The sequence below is a fragment of the Pieris rapae genome, chromosome 9 (assembly GCF_905147795.1).
Source record: "Pieris rapae chromosome 9, ilPieRapa1.1, whole genome shotgun sequence".
In the NCBI taxonomy this organism is placed as follows: domain Eukaryota; kingdom Metazoa; phylum Arthropoda; class Insecta; order Lepidoptera; family Pieridae; genus Pieris; species Pieris rapae.
In genome coordinates this window covers 7058957-7081834 of record NC_059517.1, presented here as the reverse complement: position 1 = coordinate 7081834, position 22878 = coordinate 7058957, and the positions used below count along the sequence as shown (strand labels likewise).

The 22878-nt window shown below is 34.9% G+C and overlaps 2 protein-coding genes across 7 annotated transcripts in view; both read right to left on the bottom strand.

Moving 5' to 3' along the window:
* Positions 1-2980: 2980 nt before the first annotated feature.
* On the bottom strand, positions 2981-11687 carry LOC111003676 (U4/U6.U5 tri-snRNP-associated protein 1). Its single transcript, XM_045629471.1, has 15 exons — positions 11449-11687; positions 10545-10650; positions 9544-9683; positions 9140-9275; positions 8860-8965; positions 8478-8612; positions 7950-8063; positions 7233-7433; positions 6929-7057; positions 6506-6593; positions 6094-6224; positions 5538-5702; positions 4502-4782; positions 3649-3880; positions 2981-3311 (listed from the first exon to the last, which is right to left on the bottom strand). Exons 1-15 carry the CDS (start codon positions 11585-11587, stop codon positions 3189-3191), a joined length of 2226 nt encoding a protein of 741 aa, XP_045485427.1. The 5' UTR covers positions 11588-11687; the 3' UTR covers positions 2981-3188.
* A 1662-nt stretch (positions 11688-13349) lies between these two features.
* The window catches only part of LOC111003661 (lysosomal-trafficking regulator), a 49759-nt gene continuing 40230 nt past the window's right edge, over positions 13350-22878 (bottom strand). For 5 of the 6 annotated variants that reach the window (XM_022274289.2, XM_022274288.2, XM_022274290.2 and 2 more), the window contains 10 exons: positions 22213-22360; positions 21820-21960; positions 20944-21158; positions 20300-20449; positions 16547-16736; positions 15848-16026; positions 14992-15221; positions 14421-14647; positions 13902-14112; positions 13350-13665 (listed from right to left, as the gene is read on the bottom strand). In XM_022274289.2, the coding sequence (XP_022129981.2) occupies positions 13533-13665; positions 13902-14112; positions 14421-14647; positions 14992-15221; positions 15848-16026; positions 16547-16736; positions 20300-20449; positions 20944-21158; positions 21820-21960; positions 22213-22360 (1824 nt within the window). In that variant the 3' untranslated portion in view covers positions 13350-13532. The remainder of the gene's footprint in view (positions 13666-13901; positions 14113-14420; positions 14648-14991; positions 15222-15847; positions 16027-16546; positions 16737-20299; positions 20450-20943; positions 21159-21819; positions 21961-22212; positions 22361-22878) is intronic. The other variant, XM_045629468.1, reaches the window with a different exon arrangement.

The following is a 22878-nucleotide window of genomic DNA, read 5'->3' as shown; positions in this document are numbered from 1 at the left end:
ATAAGTCCAAATCCACCAATCATAGACGCAAAGAGAACATATACATTGCAAATCAGCGCCGGTAAAAATCTAGCCCAGTATGTTTCTGTTATTTTAACGAAGTGAGGTGTAGAATATGGACCGGAATTGCACTACTCTTTCTAAGAAGTTTTATTTTGTCACACTAAAAAAGCATACCGTATGTATGCTTATACTGTGTCAGAAAAAATATAGATGCTATAGGTACCAATAGGATAGCTCGGTTGGATAAAGATAAACCATAGATATTTTGGAGAATCTATATCTATTATCTACAAGCTTATGGATTGGGTTAGATAAGGCTATGAAAAAAGTCCAGGTAAAACATTAAATTATACATATATTTTTAAGCTCATACAATATATAATTATTTTAAAATCTGTTTCATAAAGACGAAGAGAAACTTTAATAATAATATTACATTCCTTATCTTGTATCAGGTGTTTTGTAGTCATCTATCTCTAGTTGTGTTATCATAAGTACGCGCGCGCATTAACGCCTGCTTAATCTACCTGAAAACTTCTCGCTCTTGCGCCCTTTACTGCCGCTTAACAAAACCCGGTCAAGCATCGCTTGCACAGTGTCCAGCTCATCGGTGTCTGCAGACAGGGGGTTGCCTTCTAATTGTACGCGTACGAGCCCTACCTCTGACGTGGCATTCAGCGCCTTAATCCTCTGTTGGGCTTGTATCGCCTCTGCTAGCGATACCGCGCTCGGATGGTATAAATGATTGTATGACATGTTCAGATAGGACAGGCACAAGTTGCCATATGAGTAAACGACGCCCTCTTTTGTAAACGTGGCCTCGTAGTTAAACGGTTCGTTAAAGGGCCCAATAAGCTGGGTTGTCATGGCGTCGGCTTTGGTGGCAAGCTCGTTAGGGGATTGAGATGCCACATTCGTCGCCGACTTTCGTCGTGTCGTTGGCTTTCGTCGCGTCTCAGACTTACTGTCGCTCGCAGTTGCGATTAAATCGTTGTAGCATTTAGTGTAAACTTCTTTTCGCAATTTAATATATTGAACTGCTCGCAAACGTTTCGAAACGATTTCGGTGAAGGTCAGGGGAAACTCCATTAGGCTACCGAAGATGGCTGCAGCCCCCGTATTCGATATTTGGTTTCCCGAAAGATTTAGGTAGCGTAACTTGCGATTGCTGCGTAACATAACGCCCAGCGCCACTGCACCGCGATTATAAATATTGTTGGAGCCCATAGAAAGTACGAGCAGGGTCTGCGAAGCTGGATTCGGATGAGTCAACTTACTCGCAATTTCGGCGCAGGCATCGTCATCCAGGCCGCAGCGATCAAGGCTGAGACACTGGAGTCGGGTCTGGTATGCTAGTAACTGGTCGTAGCGCTGGCCCGGCACTGGAGAGTCGTTCAGGTACAGCTCCGTGATTTGGGACTGTACTAACAGCTGACTGATCGCCGCGAGGGTCTTACTTTCAAAAACCCCATTGCACACTGTAAGGCGGTTGAGATACGGCTGGTAAGGCAGGCAGAGCATCAGCACACGTATTAGCATCGTCGGCACGGGTGATCTGTTAATCAGCAACTCGACGAGACGGCCACTTACATTGAATAGCGCCGTAATCGCTACTAATCCCTCGCCGCCTTCTTGTACGTCCGAAGCCGACTTATCTCCTGGCTCCGGCTCCTGCCGAAGAGCATGGATAGTGGATTTGTCTTTCTTAGCTTTTTTAGCCTTTTCAATAACGCTCACATATTCTTCTGTGGAATTAAAAAAATAAGAATAAAAGTTTCAGTTTGCGCAGTGCCACCATTAAGTTTTATTTTTAAAATGTTTAAAGGTAATGAAACTTGCCCACGACACGTGTTTTTAATTGAACACCGAACGGTGCTTGCATTGTATAACAGGCATACGGTAAAAATTCAATGATATCATCTGGACTAGGCCGAGGAAATTCTGTCATGTTAATTAATTGTTGTAATTGCAACAAAATGTGAAAACACTATGCAAAACCAATAAAATCGTTTATCAGATTATAATATAATATAAGCACTAATGTTATGTTTTCATTATTGTCAAAAAATCTAAGAAGTTTTAAAAGAGGTTCGTAATACATATATATCTTTCTCGCATAGATAAACTTTGCTAGTGGTACTCTAATAGCCGGGCTAAACTAAAGATTCCTTGGCAATTACAATTGTTATTCATAAACAAACATACAAAGTATGTTTTGTCACACTTTTAACTTATTAATATTTTTACATAGGATATGAGAAATATAAACAAAACGTAAAATATAGTCAAATAATGAGTCTATACCTAGACTGTAATATATTTTGGAATATTTTCTATTCAAAATATATTTAAACGAGCCGTACATACGTTTTTTCTATCACTAAATTAAATAATTTTCATTGCAAATTATTTAATTTAGTGATAGAAATTTAATTGTACGAAGCGCACGAATCTATAAAATTACTTCCTTTTATCGGACCCCAAAATTAGGACAAACACATGCCAAAATTAACATACATACAAAACAAAATTAACATACATACAAAAATATAAAAAACGGTGTCGTACCGTTTCCTAGTCTTCTTTTGTTGGTAGAACGATATACGAAGTGTCAGGAATATGAACGACATCTCCATATCCATTACGTGCAAGGCGATCACTGCAATCCTATTTTCTTTAACACTCCATTCCATATTGTAATTTTAATGAAATTAGACTTAGGGGGTCAATGTCCGGATAATATTCCAAATAAACTATTTATTACTTATTGGTAGGATAAACACTATTGCATATATAATAAAATACGTTTAACGACTGTCAAATCGCGCTATTCGTCATGAAACGATATGTTTCTTATTCAAATTCTTTTATATTCCGAATTATTTGTCTTGCATAGCTATTTGGTACTTTATCCATACATTGTGAAACAGACCTTTAATAATAAAATAATAAAAAAACAAGTCTTTTTCGTATTTTTTTATTGAATATATTCTTAATATACAGAGAGGTTAAATTACTTATCCATTTTAATGATGTTTTCGTAACTTAAAGACTGGAATAAGCTTTTCTATTGGGAATTGGTTTATGCATTATCAACATTAATAATTAATTTTATTTTTGGATAAATATTTTTTTTCTACATGAGAATTAAATTTTTTGACGACGCATTAGTTTTTGTCGACGCATTAGTTTTTGTCCCTCTTGGCGCCGCTAAGAACGATGTATGGCGAGTGAGTCTCTTTCTGCTTTTGCTGCAGCATGTGCAACGTACCCAGTGGCGTGTCTGTTGAGCTCATCTTCTTCATAAGCTGATAAAAATTTAGAGAAATTATATTTTAATAATTTAGTACTTTATTACATTAAATTATAAGATAAACTGTGCTTAGCGATTTATGCATATTATATTATATATATATATATTTCATAAACTCGAGTGTGTAAAGGCGATACTTCGTAGTTAAGGTGATTCATAAATAAAATAATATATTGAGAGGGAAATAAATAAATGTAAAAGAATAGATTATATCGCAAATAATAATATAAGGGGAGAGTACATAGAAACCGTAAAGTGAAAATTTATTAGAAATAATTTGAAAAATATGATCTTCAGAAGTTAATGTAAAAGTAAAAAAAAAATCTACTGACCCCCTCCTGTACGGCCTTCTTGATGCGCTTCTCCTGTTTGTTCTTTCCAGGCCCTTTGCCGTGGAACTTATGCGAGAGGTACCGAAACGCCTCTTTAGGGCAAAGGGCGTGGCCATCGTCATCGACGTACTCCAACTTGATGTTGGGCCGGAAATTGTTTTTCTCCCTAAATTCGCTGGGGGCACCACCGCCGTGATGACCGCGCTCACGTCTACTGTACTTGTCATCCTCTCTGTAAGCCATTAAGAGGTTATTAAAACCTTTCATAATATGACAATAAATTCATTTCGTTGAATGATGTTAATCTATATATATATATTTATAAAATTTATAATATAGTACGGACGCGGAGCACGAAGAATTTCGTAGAATGACCCCTCATCTTATGTCTTTGTCGCTCGCGCATAAACATATCGCCGTTGCGCTCACACAGATGCAGTGACCGCCGTATTCAGAGATTGTAAACCTTTTAGTCATAACCATAAAGACATGTGTTTTGTTATAAGTAGTATATATGTTATAGTATAGTATATAAGTAGTAACGTATCTGGCGAAACATCTGATAGTTCATCAGAAATAGATGCCTCTGACTAAAATTAAATGTTTTTTTTTAAGAGTATTTCTGTTTTTTTTTACCAAATCTTAGTCGCAATCATAACTTTTCCTTTTTATAAATCCATCAAGCCGTTTAGTCTAAATAAAAATCAAACCTACCGTTTTTAATATTCGTACTTATAAAAAAAATGTTTTTAACCACTGGCAGTAGGCCCAAAGGTCATTGTACGAAATTCTTCGTGCTCCGCGTCCGTACTATACCATCCAACATAAAATATTCGATAGATGAATAAATTACCCATATGTCTTATCCTCTATAGAGTAGTGATGGGCCTGCAACAAATGATTGAGGCGGGATCGCGGCGCTGGGGCAGCACCTGCCCTCTCCAGGTATCCCTTACTCAGAGCCACCTGCAACGCTCCCGCTACGCCCGTGCCCAACGCTGGTTCCGCCCCCAATCCCACCGAGGAACCCGCTACTAATTCCGCTGGCGCCTCGCTTCCTAATTCCACACGGCTCCATGCGCCAGAACCACCCTCCAATTCTGCTTCCGTCTCGAGTTCTTCTTGCTCGAAGTCCTATAAAAATCACATATTAAGATTAGTGAATTTCAATTTTAAATTCCTTTCTTGTTAATTAAATAACATTTGTAATGCTGTGTTTACTGTGAAAAAAAAATCGTAAGATAATATGATTAATGTGCTTAACTAGGTTGAAAAAAAATATAACAAATGTTTTAATGTGTACTTAAAATTCTATAATTATAAAAAAAAAATTACAGTAAGTAACGTTATTCAGTCACCGTACTACTTATAATAATAATACCCTATCAAAGTAAAATTAAAATTCTTACAGTGAGGTAGAGATTTAAAGTCTATGATAATATCACAGAAAAAGGCTTTCATAACAAAAGTCATCAAAGTCAATATTTATTTATTCATACAGGTAACACAATACAGTATCAACGTCAAAAAAAAGAAATATTAAAAGCTTCTAATTTTACATTTACTGCCAGTTCACAAAAGAAGGGCGCAGAACGGAAGAGAAGAACTCTCCTCCACTCTTCTTAGTCGCCAAAGAAAAAAAAGTTTTTTTTTGTTTTACATAACATTTGTAAGGAGCTGCAACCACTACACCATGTTCCACATAACATCTTAACTAATAAATAATAATAATAATTAAAAACAAAGACTTGTCTCAGGTTGTCAAAGATCCTCGATTAATAAAATTTCTTTTGACAATAAAAACAGATTAGTCCCCGATTAGGTCCCACTGATGATATTTCTTAAGACATAATAACAATTAATATACATGACATATAACATAGACTGACCATTATTTCAGTAGTAGAGTCCCGGTTTCCGGCAAGTCCATATGTGGGTATATCTCCAAGAGTTCGGCAGAACTCAGCCGTGGAGTCTAACACCATACGACTACCGCCTTCGGCATCTTCGTCTTCAGACTCTTCTTTCTTAACATTCTCTAGTATTTCTTCCACCTGAAATCAATGTTTAGTATCTTGAACGGGGATTTGAGTTAAAATTACATTTAGGAATATGTACCCTAGTTATGTTTATACCTTTTTAGCTATATGAATATGGGAGCGTCAAGAACGATCAAGGAAGCACTAGCAGATAAAAAGAATGTTGGATAAGGTAGGCATGCATTATAATATTTGTATATATTTTAATATAATAATTGATACACATATATATATGTATTATGTATTTAATTTTATAATGTATTCGTAAAACATGTTATAAGAACATACCGCAGGCGCATGTAGTAGCTAATACTAAATATGAGGAGACTTAATTATATAAGTATGGACATAATAAAATAAAAACAAAAAAATCACTATATTGATATAGTAAGATAAATGGTTATACCTTGGGCAAGACAGGTTCCTGTCTCTCTGCTAGCCTGAGTCTCCTAGCCCGTGCCACGGCGCTCTGCAGTTCACCGTCCACTTCCACCTCCTCCTCATCCATCACAGGTTCAAGTGTCTCCACCTTTACATCTAGAACAGGCAACAATACACAATGAATTCACCATAAGATAGTTTTCTGATCATGAAAAATGAACATTAGTAATGTTGGCTGTATTAAGTATATCTTAAATCACATTTACCAGCCAGTAAAAATAAGATGAATAAATACAGATAATTAAATGTGTACCATACTTATAAAGTTTTTAATTATATTTTATTAGGTGAAAAATTTACAGATAGGGCCTTGAAAATTCCATGAATTATTTTTAAATAAGGTTGATTAATTAATCATTTATTATACGTAAAATCACCTGTATCGTCAGTTTCGAGCGGCGCGTTGCCCGCCTCATAGTCATCCACGTCAATTGGTTCATGCTTCGGCTTTTTACGGATCTTGCCCTGAAATATTCATTAGATTATAAATAATATAAAAAAATGGGATAGTATTTTTATTTCATGTACGAACGTGATCGGTCAGACTCAAACAGAATCGGTTACTGGTAAGAACCTAATACAATAGAATTCAGCCGGGACCTTTGATCTTAGTAAAAATAACTAGTATGTTGTTCTAAAACGATTTCGTGGTAAACGATTTTGACTGTAATACTGTATTAAATATATACTGTGACCATATATATCTTGGCATTGAGAAATTAATAATTTGTAGTTATAACATCTTAAAGTTAGAATTATTCAAATATATATATTTAATAAAAGTAGTAAAAAACACTAACCTTCTTTTTGAACTTCTTAAACTTGGTACTGATCTCAGCTTCATCCATGTAGTCAGAAGCGATACGCAGAGCTGGCAGCTGAAGTGACTCCAGGCGCTTATCGGGTCCTCCTGCCAGGCGTTCCGCCCTCTGTAATATATACATACATTACCACTATAAATCAATAATATAATTAATTAAAATAAATAATAAAATTATCTCAAACTTGTACCAAAGACGTTCTTGCTCACTATTAAAAATATAATTCTCAGTCTACTGATAATTTTAGCTCAGCTTTTACTCATTAATGGTCCCAGATACTGACCATCATTTCCCGGTACCGGCCAGCTTCGAGTGCGGCCTCGTCTCCAAGGTGGAATCCGGCAGACCGCGCCTTATGTTCAGGATTAATTGTTTCGTCATACTTGGACAACATCGGCTTATTGTAACCCAACGCCGCAGCCAATTCGCTCTCCTCGTCATACGCTTGGTATCCTGCCGCGGCCTTGCGACGCTCTTCGATGTTCTAAAGTAATTTAATGGATTAATTTTCAATTATAAGTTTCAAATAAACTATTTTTTACTTATTGGTGGGATAAACAGTATATTTGCGTTTCACGACTGACAGATAGCGCTATTCGTTATGAACGCGAAGTATCTTATTCGGAACTTTCATCTTTAGAATAATTTGTGTTGCAGCTATTTGGTACTTTATCCATACATTGTGAAACAGGCCCTAAGTCTCAAGTTTTTAATTTTACATTATAAACATACTTTTTTACAGATTATTTTACACTGTTTTTCTAAAAACGGTTTCAATGTTTGGTCGACTGATGATCTGTCTTAACAATAGCATGTACATTTATCCATATGTACAGTACCCATTTATACATATGGCAAATTTTATTAAGATAAGTGTTCATCTGTCTGTTGTGATGAAGTAATAGCAGCAAAAGCCATTTAATTACACACATTTGATTTTCATATCAAACCGAATGCTACAAGTATATTCTATCTTCTATTACAAAGTGTTGTTTAGTACCTTTTTGTAACGCTCATCGTCCAGTACGTTGACATTGACGAGTACGTCCTCGTTGTCTTCGGCCAGCACGTCCTTGTCCGCCAAAGTCAGGATGGTCTCGCGCTCCTCAGGCAGCTAAAATATTATCATTTTATTTCACTGATATATAGAATTACCTATTGTTTCCAGTTGAGGACATTATTATTACAATAATATTAGATATTTACAATAATTAATAATTTCCATTAATTAATATTTGGCAATTTTTGTTTCACACAAATAGCTCAAAGTATCAATTTAAAGAATACATCTGGTTAACTGGATTTTATTTAACCGTATTTATTTATTTTATTATTCAGTTTATTATATTTCAAAAATCATTTATTCATATAGGTAACATAATGTACACTTATGAACGTCAAAAAAAAGAAATATACATTATATGCTTCTAAATTTACATTTACAATATGTGAAGATCAAATAATATTTTTTTTTTAAATATAAATTATTATGAATGAAGTATAATTTTATACAAAAAATATTTATAACCTGTTCTATATCGTGTGCGACACGAAGTCCCCGTAAATGACGGTCGGTATAGGTGTTTTGTCGTTCTTCCAGCTGCTGCTCCGCTACCAGTGCGCCTACACCGAACACCTGATCCATCTCATCCAGCATCGCAGCCTGACATACCACCAAAATATTTCAAATGTAATCTTACAAAGCCAGAAATATCAATACGCTGTAAACTAGTTCTAGTAAAAGAATAGAAATAGTTGTTTTCTATGACAAGCTTTTTAGAGAATTAAATATTGGAAAAATATATGTCGAACATTTAAGAAATTTTTACATCATTATAGATACTAATTGATAAACCTACCCCATGTGAAAAAATATCATGTTCTTTGTTTTAATACTGTTAGCTACTCACCCGCTTTTCCGCCTCTTTCTTCTGTTTATCCATTTGTCGTGACTTGTTGATCCATGCCAACGCATCTTCATCGTCAGAAACGTCCGCAATGAGATTTGTTTTTAATCTAAAGAAAGATATTACAGACATCTTATACCCTTCATTAGCTTTAGGGAAGGTCTAAATTTTTTCCTCCAACAAAAACATTTAATTTTGTGACCACTAATGAAACTGTACAATAGTACTCAGTTATTTTGTTTAAGGCATATAAGAAATTAAAAGTAATTGTAATGTCTCTTACTTTGTCTCCAATTTCCTTTTTTCTTTGCGTTCTTCAAGTTTTTCGCGTATTTTGTCGGACTTTTTCTGTTGTGATATGTTAGGTGCAGGCTTATGATAGAATTCACCCAAATCATCTTTTAACATTCCATCGTCCGCTGTTAAAGTTAACATTATAATTATGTACATGTGCCCTTACTATATGTAAATAATAATCAGACCTTTTCTAGACTTAGTAAATGCTTATAATGAAAATGCTTTTAACTACATAATTAAGTACTATAAAAATTAACCCAAGTCTAATATACCTAACATCATAAACTCATATGTATGGAATGGATTTGATGATAATATTTACATACAACATAGAATTTAGAAGATATTCCCAATTCTATAAAAAAATAACAAAACAGTGCACTTATTAACCTGGTTTTTCAGCAACTTCAAGAGGTTTCAGGCCCAACTTAGCTCTCAACTTATTTGTGTCTTCAATGGAGAGGCTCTCCTGAGCGGAAGCAGGTGGGGCAACGGGTGATTTAGACTTCTCCAGTTTGCGCTTTTTCTCACTGAAATTCAGTAAACACTGTATTTATTATTATGTTTTATTGAAAATTGTGATCATGTTTAATTAAAGACAATAAAAATCTTAATTGCTTCTGAACATTTAGCAATATAGTGAATTAGGCTGGAATAAAAATAAAAAGTTACTATAATTTTTTTCATTGCTTCCAGCTACAATAATTAAGCAAGTAAACTTACGGCCCGTTCACACATGGGAGTCCGTTTTACTGGTACGTTTTTAACGGATACGTCATAAATGTATGGTCTGTTCACACATAGACACCGTATAACGTTCAACGGATCCCTCATTACTGGATGCCATGTGTGAACAGAAAACTCGCAGTATACCGCCTCTATTCTACAAGGATGGACGCTGTCGTGTTGTATTGGTACTATCGTCGGAGAAGGAAGATTCGACGTTATTGGCAGCATCCACTTATGGCCCAAAGATCTAGAGAGGGTGCTTACAGTTTACTTGAGTTGAGTCAATTACGAGGTGATGAATCGAAATTTTTCAATTACTTTCGTATGTCAATGTCCACTTTTGATGAACTTTTTAAACTATTGGAAAAGGATTTAAAAAAGCAAGATACTCGTTGGAGGAAAAGTATCTGCCGTATATTTTTACTGTTCCGTCGTCCAGTATTCGATGACAAAACGGAATGTAATTTTTTTACGGAACGATATTTTTTACTGTATACAGAATACTGTGCCATGTGTGAAGTCGCTCATACAACTACATACGCCATCGACGAAAAAAAAACGTACACGATAAAACGGAACAGTAAAACGGAGACATGTGTGAACCGGCCGTTAAATGACCAACTAATTACATAAAATGTAGGAAAGGGAAATCCTATCAATACCTTGGTTTATCATCATAGGACTTGACAGCTTCAACACTGCTACTGCGACTTTTTGATCTTGGAACCTCTTTTGGTTGTAAATGTGAGTCAACCGGGACTTCCTCCACTACAACAAATTAATATAATATTTATATAGAGCCAGGACACAATTTTGTATCCATATTTCAAAAATATAGATCATAGAAACAGTTGTTTGATAAATCGTATGACTTGGCCTTGCCCAAAAGTTTTTTCTTCATTAAGCCACAAACAAATTTGAAATACAATTAAATCCTTTTACTGTTACATTAATGAACTAAATTGTGTTTTTCCCTAGAAGTAAAATGTTTACTATATAAATATTAACAATTTAATAAATTTCCAGTTCACAATATGTTATTATAGCTGTCATAAAGAAAAAGAAACTTCAAGTATTCCGATGGGTAAACAAGACATATTATATGTAATTGGAGGCATGTCAGCTTATCATATCTACAATAGTCAAAATTTGCAAAGTTTACATTCTAAATGTAATGATATAATATAAAAGTCTATCTAAAATAGGCAACAGAAAGGATGGCAGAGGTTCTTAACATAAAATACATTGTAATTGTTCCAGTTTTCATGAGAATTGATCTTCTCAATTCATCTAATAAACACAAATCCAGTTTTAAACTTTTTTATCAGCCTGGCTACTGTACCTACCTTAATGAAGATGCACTCGGGATGTACTCTCATCTCGAATGCCACCACTCTGAAAATGAGCAAAGTTTGCCATTATTTTGTTAACTTGGAAAAACGCTGTCTCCAGCAATCATGTTTGAATTGTGTACATATTCAAGGCCTTGTTTTTTAAAGTAGTACCATAAACATCATTCTTGGAAAGCAGCGTATTGCTAAATTTGTAAAAAGTGTTTCAACTAACCATCGGGAGAACGATCCTTTTTGCGGTCTTTGTGTTTTCTGTGGCGTTTACGTTCACGCTCCTCGCCCTCCAATGGCGATCGGGACCTACTCCTATGCTTCTTTTTTTTAGACTCCTTTTTATGTTTTTTAGACCCCATAATGTACAGTCGCAATCTTTTCAAGCTTTGATCTGCTTTCGCTCGTAGTTGTAAACTATATTTATTGGAAAATAAGGCCACAATTGTTTTAATAAATAAAACACGCTTATCGCACTATTCACAGAAATTCACAGATAAGAGTAAATCTTTTAGATAGACAGATTAGACAGTCCACAGACATTACATAGTTCCTAAACGGGGACTCAAAGACTATATTTGTAAGCACACACGAACTAAAAACAAAAACTAAAGCAATATAATTCATTTTCTTTTCCAAGTGTATATAATGACTGGACTACAAGTAAAAATAAGAATGGAAAACTAGCTATTAAACATTAAGTATGTAGCACGTAAAAAGTTAATTAAATGACGACGTAAAATGGTTGCGATCAGAGACCTCCTTACGCATTGCGACGTTTTTTTTTATTTGATGCGAAAGTAGGTCTGCTTGTTAAGCTTAGGTATTATATAATTATGTAGTATCATAAATTATTAAAAAAATATAGTTTATATAATCCATATTTTTTAAATTTGCTTGTATTGTTACGCGACGCCTCTGCAAGAGCGATACCTCAGGCCCTGGCTCCTGATTAGCTTGTTCGCTTTGCTATTTTTAAATTCATATTTCTGCCAGTAAGAAAGTACGTGTATAAATGAGACAGACGTGACGCCGAGAACCACCAAATTTTCAAATAATCTTTATGTAAAAATTTTAATCGTCCAAGTATTGTGTAAGCAGATTTACTGCAATTTTTCGCCACCTCTTCCTCTTGTCAGTAAAAGGGAGTAACGCTCTCACAAAGAATAGTAGATAAACATATTAATCTTTTGTAGGAATCTTCGAAAATGCATGTCGTGTTAATATGTGTAAAAAAATTTACTGTTGACGTAATTACCAAATAAGAAAATCAAAAAAAACCTATAGTTCTTACTATGTAATACTTGAACGGACCCTACTACAATAATAACATGGTGTTTTCTATGCTGAGCATAGAAAATCCAGAGCATAGTATGCTCTAGATTTTTACTTTACATATTATGGCAACACTTATGTGTGGACATTGGGATATCCTAAGATGAAGTAATAAACACAAGTAATTATTAAGTATTTATTATAAACTTAACAATAATCAACAAGGAACCAATTATAATATTATCTAAATAGCATTTCTCTTTAATATATATAACACATTCCATGTAGTCTTTTAAGTATGACAGATAATATAATTATACTTAACTTAAGATTGAGAGCAATATAATTCGATATGATAGTTTACATTATCTTACTTATAAAATCAAGAATAAAATATTTTTTAATGACATGGGAGATTTTTCAATTAAAAACTAACCAGTCCTTATTGAGCATTAAATTTTTTGTATTGGAATGTAAAATTAAAATACCGTAATGGCCAATAGAGTAATAAAATAGTGTTTGTCATAATATATTTATGTGAAAATAATTAAGTCCCTAAACAATTATTAAAAATACATTATGCCTCTGATCACTCAACTTAATAAAAACATATCTATATACACATTTACAAGATTTATCTTAAACAACTATAGCGAGTAGTGAAGATTTTGAATCTCCACTTTGTAGGAAGACAGTATGCTTATTGCTTAACATAAAAGGCAAGAATTTACAATTTTAAGACACTGTTATAATAATAATTTCAAAATATTCCATTTCATAATTGTAATATTTTTTTTATTCTACTTTCTTTTGATATGAAAATATCACCTGCCTTTTTAGCTTTACAGAAGCTTTTCTAATAAATATCATATTTTGAATTCTAAAATTCAGTCTGTTATGTGTGTTATAGAAAACAGAAACTTAAAATTAGGAGAATATTCGAGTTCCATTTCCATTTTTTAGACATTATTATAATACAACATTATAAATCTATGCCTTTATGGGGATGTAGGTTTTTCGCTGCTTTCCTGTTTAGAGTAGCGCATGCGCAGGTAGTATACGTACGGGCGCGGGTTTTGCAGCGTGATCCACGCTTTCCCACGCTACAACGCCGCCATCTGCATAGCTCGCGAACAAGATTTCGTTATCATGGCTGAAGGATATGCTGAAAATAACTTTATTTTGTCACAGAGTTGAGGAGCAAACCTTTTTCAATTAATAAAATAAAAAAAGGTAATTTTTTTATAAATAATTTTACCCGAAATTTCGCTCAAATATCTTATGAGTATTAACACAGTTCTAATACTGACTGTTTTTTTGTAGAACACACTACTTTCCACACTTGAAAATTTGAAAGTTCTTTTATGAATTTAAACTAAGACTTTTTTCACTTTTTTGTACCTAAGCGTATCCCTGTCAAGATGTTCCGTGTGTGGGTGGGGCTGAGGCGAGGGCTGCGGCGGCGGAATATGCGCAAGAGGACGTAGTTCCCACGACGAGTACAGGCGGATGGCCCCCGACCGAAGCCCCACTGCTATGCAGTTCACGCTGGTGCCCTCCGCGCACGCCGAGTAACGCACGCACTTAACAGTCTCCGCCACTTTGACGCTACCTGTATATACACAATGGTTAATTTTAAATACGCCATTGAGACTTTTCTAAGAAAATAAAATCCTGCCTAGTCTCAATATAGATTACATAATATAGATACATAATATTATCATAGAAAGCTTTTATCGCTGCACGTACGCACCCTAAATGAAGCAAGTAAGATGATAGTAATTTTTACTTTGTATTCTGGCCTAATTTGCATAATGTAAAGTAGTTAAAAGTAAAAAATATATTAATAAAAAAGCAAAAGCTTTAATATTAGCTCATACAAAAATAATGATTATAGAAGTACTTAGATAATTTCCTCACCAACAAATCGTCCGTTAACTGTATGTACTCTAATCAGGGACTTATACTTGTATGTAGCGTCGTGTTCGTATTCCATTCCTTCATTATCGGCGTACTCATCTCTACGAGCGCGTACGTCACTGGAAGCGGGCGCGTGTACGCTCGCCACGTCACTTAATGTGGGGCTGATCGCTACTAGGCTAACTTGCAACATGTCACGATTTGGAAGAGTTCGGATGTATGTTAACCTAAAACATATTTTTAATATAACGAATAGTTTATTATTGCTGTACATATGAGGAATACATACACAACATAGGAGGAATGTTCATGATAAATTTGCAAACCTGGGGTAGGTTGCTATTTGACTTTTTATAGTAGCTATGTTGGTTTGCAAATATAAAAAAACAACTTATGCGCATTTATTAAAAATACACAAAAGTACAATTGAAAACTGATTCATGACTTAAGGAACTAATGATTGTATGAACGCCATAATTGCTTGAAACATTTGATCTAAACTCGTCTATACTAAAATCTTCAATATTATATCATCGAATCAAAAAAGTTCAATGCAGAGTAAATTACGTACTCATGCAAGTCCCAAAGCACAATAAGTCCGTCTTCACTGGATGTGACAAGCAGCGTGACCGCCGGTTGCGCGTCAATATGTGTAATAGGTGCGGCATGCGCGTGCAATTGCCTCGTACGAGCTCGAAGCACACCACCACAACACTCTGCGCGTATCACTACTACAGCCCCACCGCTGAGGCCCAATGCACAGCCCCATCTGCCTTCCTGCCACGTGCATACTGTAGTTATCTGAAATGTAGTGAATGATTTAAACCTTAGAATAATTTCCATTAACATAAATTCACAATTGAATGCTTGGTTTCAATCTCAATAGCGCATTTAAAATTATCAAAGCAACGGACGCAGTAATGTAACTGCAAGATGCTCATTGTACAGAAAGAATTAAAAAAAAATAGTAAATAAAAAATGTGAGCCGTCACGGGACGCCTGGCAGATGTGAAACATCGACATTATTTTGGAAAAGTAATATGCAGAAAAGAACAGACTGTGATAGGAACTAAATAATGATAAAATAAAATATTACGATTTTTTTCCAGATAACAATAACTATTTATTGAATAAAAAAAAAATATTTTTAATAAGAAATTTACTACTGCATATAGACTGTATATAGGTATATAATATGTAACTACTTTTGCATGCATTTGTCGCGCTCCTATATATTATTATATTATTTTGTAATCCTTGTGATATATTATTATATTATTTTGTAATAATAATACCATCAAATAGCGCGGCGACGCGTCGCCACGGCATGCGTCGCCACGGCAGAAATCGGTTTTACGTGCGGCTATGTTTCACATCAATAAATCTTTTTTAGTAAATAGTAAAACAATAAATCTTTAAAAACATACCTGTTCAGTAGGCGGTGTATGGAACAAGATATCTGGAGGTAGGTCTCTGCGCCGACGCAGTCGTACTGCACCGTCACCGTGGCCCCAAGATACCAATCCCACGTTCAGGCCTAAATTGGGACTGTTCGAAGAGCTGTTTTTATTGTTAGCTGCTCCTGATCCCGTCGCTAATGGTTCATCTAGAAAGAAATATTTAACATTGTCTGTGGTTTATGTCTGGTTATAAACACGGCTTTATGAAGTGAGGCCATGTATTATCTGTCCATTTGATGTCACCACTGTTATGGACTCCTTGACGTTTTAAAAGCTTTTCAGCAAACAGGATAAACATATCTAATATTTAAAAAAAAGCACTTTTTTACGGATTATAGTTATGTATTATTGTATTTAAACCACGTGACCACGCACGCTGTAAAGCACGCGAAACGTCGGTTTAAATTTAAAATTATGTACAAATAATTATAAGTTTAAATACAATAATACATAACTATAATCCGTAAAAAAGTGTTTTTCTTTAAATGTGTAAAAGTTATGTAAATAAAAGACAATACCATATCTAATATTAAAAATTCTTTTACAGTAAAATGCTAAAAATCTACCTTTTCTTAACGTAATATTAGATGTGTCAAAAAGCATTATAAAAAAACATAAACTCATTTAAATAATTGTACTACTACTATTTTGTAAAAAAATAAGTACCGTGTACTGGCATAAGAGCAGTCCGTTCGAGCGAGACAACTACAGCCCGCGCGTGTGGTAGCGGCAATAAGGCGTGCGCAGACGCGTACGTTCTTCGTAGAACTTGTCTCGCGGGAGGCGCGCCTGGTGACCCACAGTACCGTCCCCAACGAACACCACGCACCCCTGCGTATACTGATGATGAGGCCTGCTGTGAAGTAGATCGCGTTTATTATTTTAGATATGTTAATCTACTTAGTATTAACTATGATAATATTATTAATTTCTACGTATACATTATTTAGTGATTAATAAATATAATTGAACAACAACATGAACCAACATAAAATAACAAAACAAAATACTTCCCCAAGCCGACTGGTCATCGTGGGGAAAAATGACCACGACCCTCTAAAGGAAAAAAATAACACTAACATGAAAAACAAAGTAAATGACATCCACATAGCAACTATTAACTGTCGATCTCTTAGAACACCTGAAAAACTCCAAGAACTAGAGCTGGCAATAGAAGAGTTAAAGTGGGATATTATAGGTATTAGCGAAATGCGCAGATTTGGAGAAGGTATAGAAAACCATGGCAAATACGTACTACATTATAAAGGGGAGACGCCCGGGCTGTATGGAGTTGGATTCATGGTGAAAGTAAATCTAGTCAACAACATAGAAGAACTTAGTGGATTCTCGGAACGTATTGCAATCCTTAATATAAAACTGCCCGTGAACGGAGATAAAGAAGAGAGATGGTCTATTATACAGGCATATTCACCAACTGAATCTGATAAAAAAGAGGACGTAAAAACAATTGAGGAATTCTATGAAAATCTCCAAAACGCTATTGATAACGCACACAAAAACGTCATCGTGATGGGAGACTTTAATGGACAAATTGGGATTCAAAATAGTGGGGAAGAAAATACCATAGGAAACTATGGGTATGGAAATAGAAGCAAAAACGGAACAAGACTAGTAAACTTTGCACTGGAAAACAGATTAAGTATTCTAAACAGTTTTTATAAAAGGAAACCATCAAAAAAATGGACATGGATCTCACCCAATGGACAATATAAGAATGAAATCGATTTTATTATGTCTAATAATAGAAAAGCCTTCAAGAACATTTCGATCATAAACAATTTAAACTTCCACACAGACCATAGGATGGTTCGAGTTGCGATGTCAGGAATGTTCAAGAAAACAAGACGATTTCAAAATAAACAATTAGCGGTACAATACTCAGGTGACCCTAAACTATTACTTAATAATCTTCAAACATCTCTAGATGCCGCGGAATTAGAGAAGAAAGAATATCCATCGATACAAGAAAAGTACAACCTATTACTAAATCAACTAAAAACAGTAACCAGAAAAACAAACAAAAGTATCAAGAAAGAAGTCTCACTTACAATCAAACAATTATTACAAGAACGAAAAGAACTTTTACGACAAAAGGAAATTAAAGGAAACCGCCAAAGAGTAACAGAAGTAAGCAAAAAGATCAGTGAACAACTTAGGAAAGAAAGAAAAACTAAAAGATCTAATACAATGAAAAGTTACATAGAAAAGACAGGAGGAATAAAAAAGGCATTGAAGGAGTTAAACTACAAAAAGGACTGGATACCAAGTATGAGAAAGAAAGATGGTAATAGTACAGGTAAAAGACTCGAAATATTAAAAATCGCTACAGAATTCTACCGAAACTTATACCGAAGTCAAAAAGAGAAAGACACTATAAAAGAAAACGACGAAATAACTAATGAAGAATATATACCGGAAATAATGAAGGAAGAAACCATAAAAGCAATAAATACACAAAAACTCGATAAAGCCCCTGGATCTGATCTTGTTACAAACGAACTTCTAAAAGCAACGTTACCAGTAATCGCTCCAAGACTTACAGATATATTTAATGAAATTATCAATACGGAAAACATTCCAGAGGATTGGACAAAATCTACAATTATACTACTACATAAAAAAGGTGACAAAGGAGATATAGCAAATTACAGACCAATCAGTTTAATGTCCAATATTTACAAAGTGTTTTCAAAAATAATATTATCTAGAATCACAAACACACTTGAAGAAAATCAACCCAAAGAACAAGCTGGATTCCGTAGACATTTTTCAACAATAGACCACATACACGCCCTTAGACAAATACTCCAGAAATTTAAAGAATATAACAAAATTTACTACATAGGGTTCGTGGATTTCAACAAAGCATTCGACACACTTGAACATAGATTTATCTGGGACGCACTAAAAGATCAAGGCGTACATGCAAAATACATACGGATACTGAAAAACGTATACACAAAAAGCACCACACAAGTAAAATTAGAATCTATAGGCGAAGAATTTCCGGTTGAGAGAGGTGTACGCCAGGGAGACCCAATTTCACCAAAAATATTTGCAGCAGTTCTGGAAATGATATTCAGAAATCTGGATTGGACGAATAAAGGACTAAATATAAATGGCGAAAATCTGAGTCACCTACGCTTTGCAGACGACCTAATCTTATTTTCGGAAAACCCGAAAACCCTAAAGGAAATGTTGCAACAGTTAGCGGAAGAAAGTGAGAAGGCAGGCCTGTCAATGAACTTAACGAAAACAAAAGTAATGTCTAACTCCTCACAAACAGAGTCCATAACAGTAAATGATGAAGAAATAGAGTATGTAAAGGAGTATGTGTATTTGGGACAGTTAATATCTACTGAGGAATGTATGCAAAAAGAAATAGAAAGAAGAATAACTAATACTTGGAAGAGATATTGGTCACTCAGTGAAGTCATGAAGAACCAGGATATGTCTATGAGGAACAAGAGGAGAATATACAATATGTGTATCTTACCATGCTTACTATATGGGTGCCAAACATGGGCATTGACAGAAGAACAAGCAAGGAAAATAAAAGTTTGTCAGAATGGAATGGAGAGAAGCACAATAGGAATTAAAAGAAAAGACCGAGTTAAACTAAAATGTATCAAAAACAAAACAAAATTTAAGAATGCATACACAACATACAGGTGCTTAAAGTGGAGGTGGGCTGGGCATATGATAAGAGAGAAGAAGGAGAAATGGACGAGAATAATAACTGAATGGCAACCACGAGATAGTAAAAGAAACAGAGGCAGACAGACTAGAAGATGGGAGGACGACATCAAAAAAGTGGCGGGCCCAATATGGACGCGCATAGCGAAAAATAGAACAGAGTGGAAATCTTTAGAGGAGGCCTATGTCGAAAGACAAGCTGAAATGTAGAAACGACCGTTTACCGATACCTGATTTATGAAAAGAAAAGAAACTGTTAAAAGTTATAAACGTATTTGTAAGAAAAATTACTGTAAAAATAAGTTCAGCAATAAAGGCTATTTTATTTTATTTATTTTTATTTTATAAATATAATTATTTTGTACTTTGTATAAGAGTTTAAGATATTACGAGTTAGCAGTGAAATGTGGGAAAACGTTTTTAGGTTAATGGTAAGGGAGACGTTTACAAATTTATGGTAAACTATCAAATCAGTGTATGTATTTTAATAGAGTTGTAAACGACTGAATTATATAATAAAATTAATTTGTAATTGATCTGTTTATTGTGTGAAATATATTTAAACCAATTGACGTGATAGATCTGTTCTTAAGTAGTTATGTTTTAAACTTTTATCTAAGATATTAGATAGACTTATAAAGTTTGGTATGACAGTGTTCGACAGATGGAAATTGTAATATGGGCTTTATTCAGAACTCTTACCTGCGCGTGATTTGCAAGATCCGGCGCCCTATGCGGATGTGGCGCTCGCAGCAATTGACGGGGTGCCTGTCCGTATGTACGCACCATCGCTTCAGCCGCTGTGCGATCCACTTCGTCTTCTAGTGCAGTTGGGTCAAATCCGTAATACGTCTGTATATCGGAACACAACCATTTAAACTACATAGCTACGTTCTACGTAGTCTAACTTACATGTAGTTGAAGCATGTAACGTAGATTGTACGAGTCAAGGCAGCAAAATTTTGCTCATTGAGGCTCTCCTAGTTTTATAAGCGTAGAGATTACCTAAATCGGCGGAGTTACGCCCGGAAAGTATTGCCAGATGCAACCACTCATTTACATTACATTCATATAGTATTTCTTTCATAGCATAAGAATGTAATAATATGGAATTTTCTGTCGTTGTGCGCGAGTGCTTTATATAATCAAGTATTGAACGTAACTGAAAACTACATCAGTCTAATATTTTTATCAAAAAATCGTACAAGCGTCTAAGATTTTTTTTATAAAAATTTTAAAGAGACATTTTTTGCGTTTTTATGTTTATAAAACTCATGCGAGAGCCAAAATTTAATATAATTTTGGTGAATTTTATTTGAACAAATTATAAGAGACAAGATACTGACACATGCTGGAAAGACATTGATGGCATCGACGGCGTTTTGGCCGGTTTGCTTATAGCCGAAGACGAGATCGATCCAATGTGGAAGACCTTCGGCTACATGTGGTGCTTCAAGGGCTTGGCGGTGTGCCAACGTGAAGAAACGCGCGTCAGCCGCCCATCGTGGAAGTTCTACGCTATCTACACGTAAGCCGCATTGACGCACTCCCAATTCCAAACCTACAAAATAAGTATACCTTTCATAACCTTTCGTTTATGCAAAACAAAGTTTCGTGATCATCATTTAAAATCCAAAGGTCCAATGGCCAAAGAGCCATTAAATGTTTAGTTTTTATTAGCCCTAATTGAAAAAATACAAAAAATAATTGTAATAATATTATATAAAACAGGTTTAAATATCAATAATGTTTAAATGTTATATATGCACACAACATTGTAAAATAAGCAACGAGTCAAGATTTTTATTTGTATTTTACAAAATACAAGGACTATGTATAGGATAAAATGTAGAGAATTTAAGTCTTAGGGCCTGTTTCACAATGCCCGGATAAGTTCCAAATAAGCTATTTATTACTTATTGGTAGGATAAACAGTATTGTTGTGTTTCACGACTGTCAGATAGCGCTATTCGTCATGAAACGCGAAGTATCTTAATCGGAACTTTTATCTTTCGAATAATTTATGTATTGCATAGCTATTTGGTACTTTATCCATACATTGTGAAACAGGCCCTTAACATTTGCTTATATGTCATGTATTAATTTATTATTATTTTATAAAGTAAATATAGCACATACAGAAGTAAATATACTCTTCATCATGTTTTGAAACATTTGAAAAGTCTTTTGGAAATTTGGCTGCAAATTAGCTATTCACGTACCTTCATTGTTGTAGAACAATTCAGGTAAATAGTACAGCTCTGGGATGAGTTCTTTTACATCGGTGGGAGAGTCGTGAGTAATTAGACGCCAGGTAGTTGCAAGCGAGTGGAACGTCCGGTCTGGCATATCGAAGTTGTTATCTGTAGACAATTTATAGTAATTTTTCATACCACTAAGTACCGTAAAATGCCTACTAAACTGGACAATGATAAAAATACATTGCCTTTTTTTTTAAATTAAGTAGTTTACTTTTCTTCTGTATTTTTAGTAATCACGTCTCGCGCTAACTACATTTGTTGAAACGAGTCATCGAAATTTAATTTATATAGAAAATCAAGTGTCTAAGCTAGTTGTCTAAGTTAATTATAGCCTTATATATTTATGTGACTCACCCTGATAGGAAAGGAATTGCTCGGTGAAAGGTGGTACCCGCACGAGATAGTGTAGTACACCGCCTGAGTTGGAGTACAGCGATGCGTAGTGATGCGGCTGACGGGACAGTAGTGGACTGCAGCCTGTCCTTCGAGCAGCTTTCAAGTCCTGAATTGTATATTAATATAAGTGGTACTTAATAGTAGGATTGTGCGAGGCCGTCATACGCCAAGAGAACGAAGCGGACAGGCCTGGGAGGTCGGAGGAAGGCCGCCCACCTGCGTCGCCCTTGTATACCAAACGCTTTGCAATCCTGGTCGCGCAAACACTGAGGTGTCGTTATCGTCAAACAGAAGGAATTACAACCGACATAACCCAACCACTACAAGCCATGGCGATTGAGTTCGATTAAAAAAAAAGAATATCATAAGTCTCTATTCTTATAGACCAATCAGTGGTTGCGTATATTTTCGTACATATACAACATGCCGGTGACAACGTTTTTTTTACACAACGTGTACATGTCATGTATACGTACCAACGTTTTGAAATTTTGAAATTTGAAATACGTTACCAATCAGCAAGATTCAGAAGATGAAAAAAAAACTTGGCGATAAAAAAGAGTGGCTGAAAGTTTATTCCCAGTATTGTATGGTTGAATGTCAGTAATAAGAAAATACTCGGGA

What these genes read in the sequence shown, in the direction of transcription:
- LOC111003676 (XM_045629471.1), bottom strand. Translation starts at nt 11,587, where the DNA reads ATGGGGTCTAAAAAACATAAAAAGGAGTCTAAAAAAAAGAAGCATAGG. An exon ending in GCCGGTACCGGGAAATGATG is followed by an intron (nt 7,058 to 7,232) that starts GTCAGTATCTGG and finishes TATATATTACAG; the next exon opens with AGGGCGGAACGCCTGGCAGG. An exon ending in TTAAGAAGTTCAAAAAGAAG is followed by an intron (nt 6,594 to 6,928) that starts GTTAGTGTTTTT and finishes TGAATATTTCAG; the next exon opens with GGCAAGATCCGTAAAAAGCC.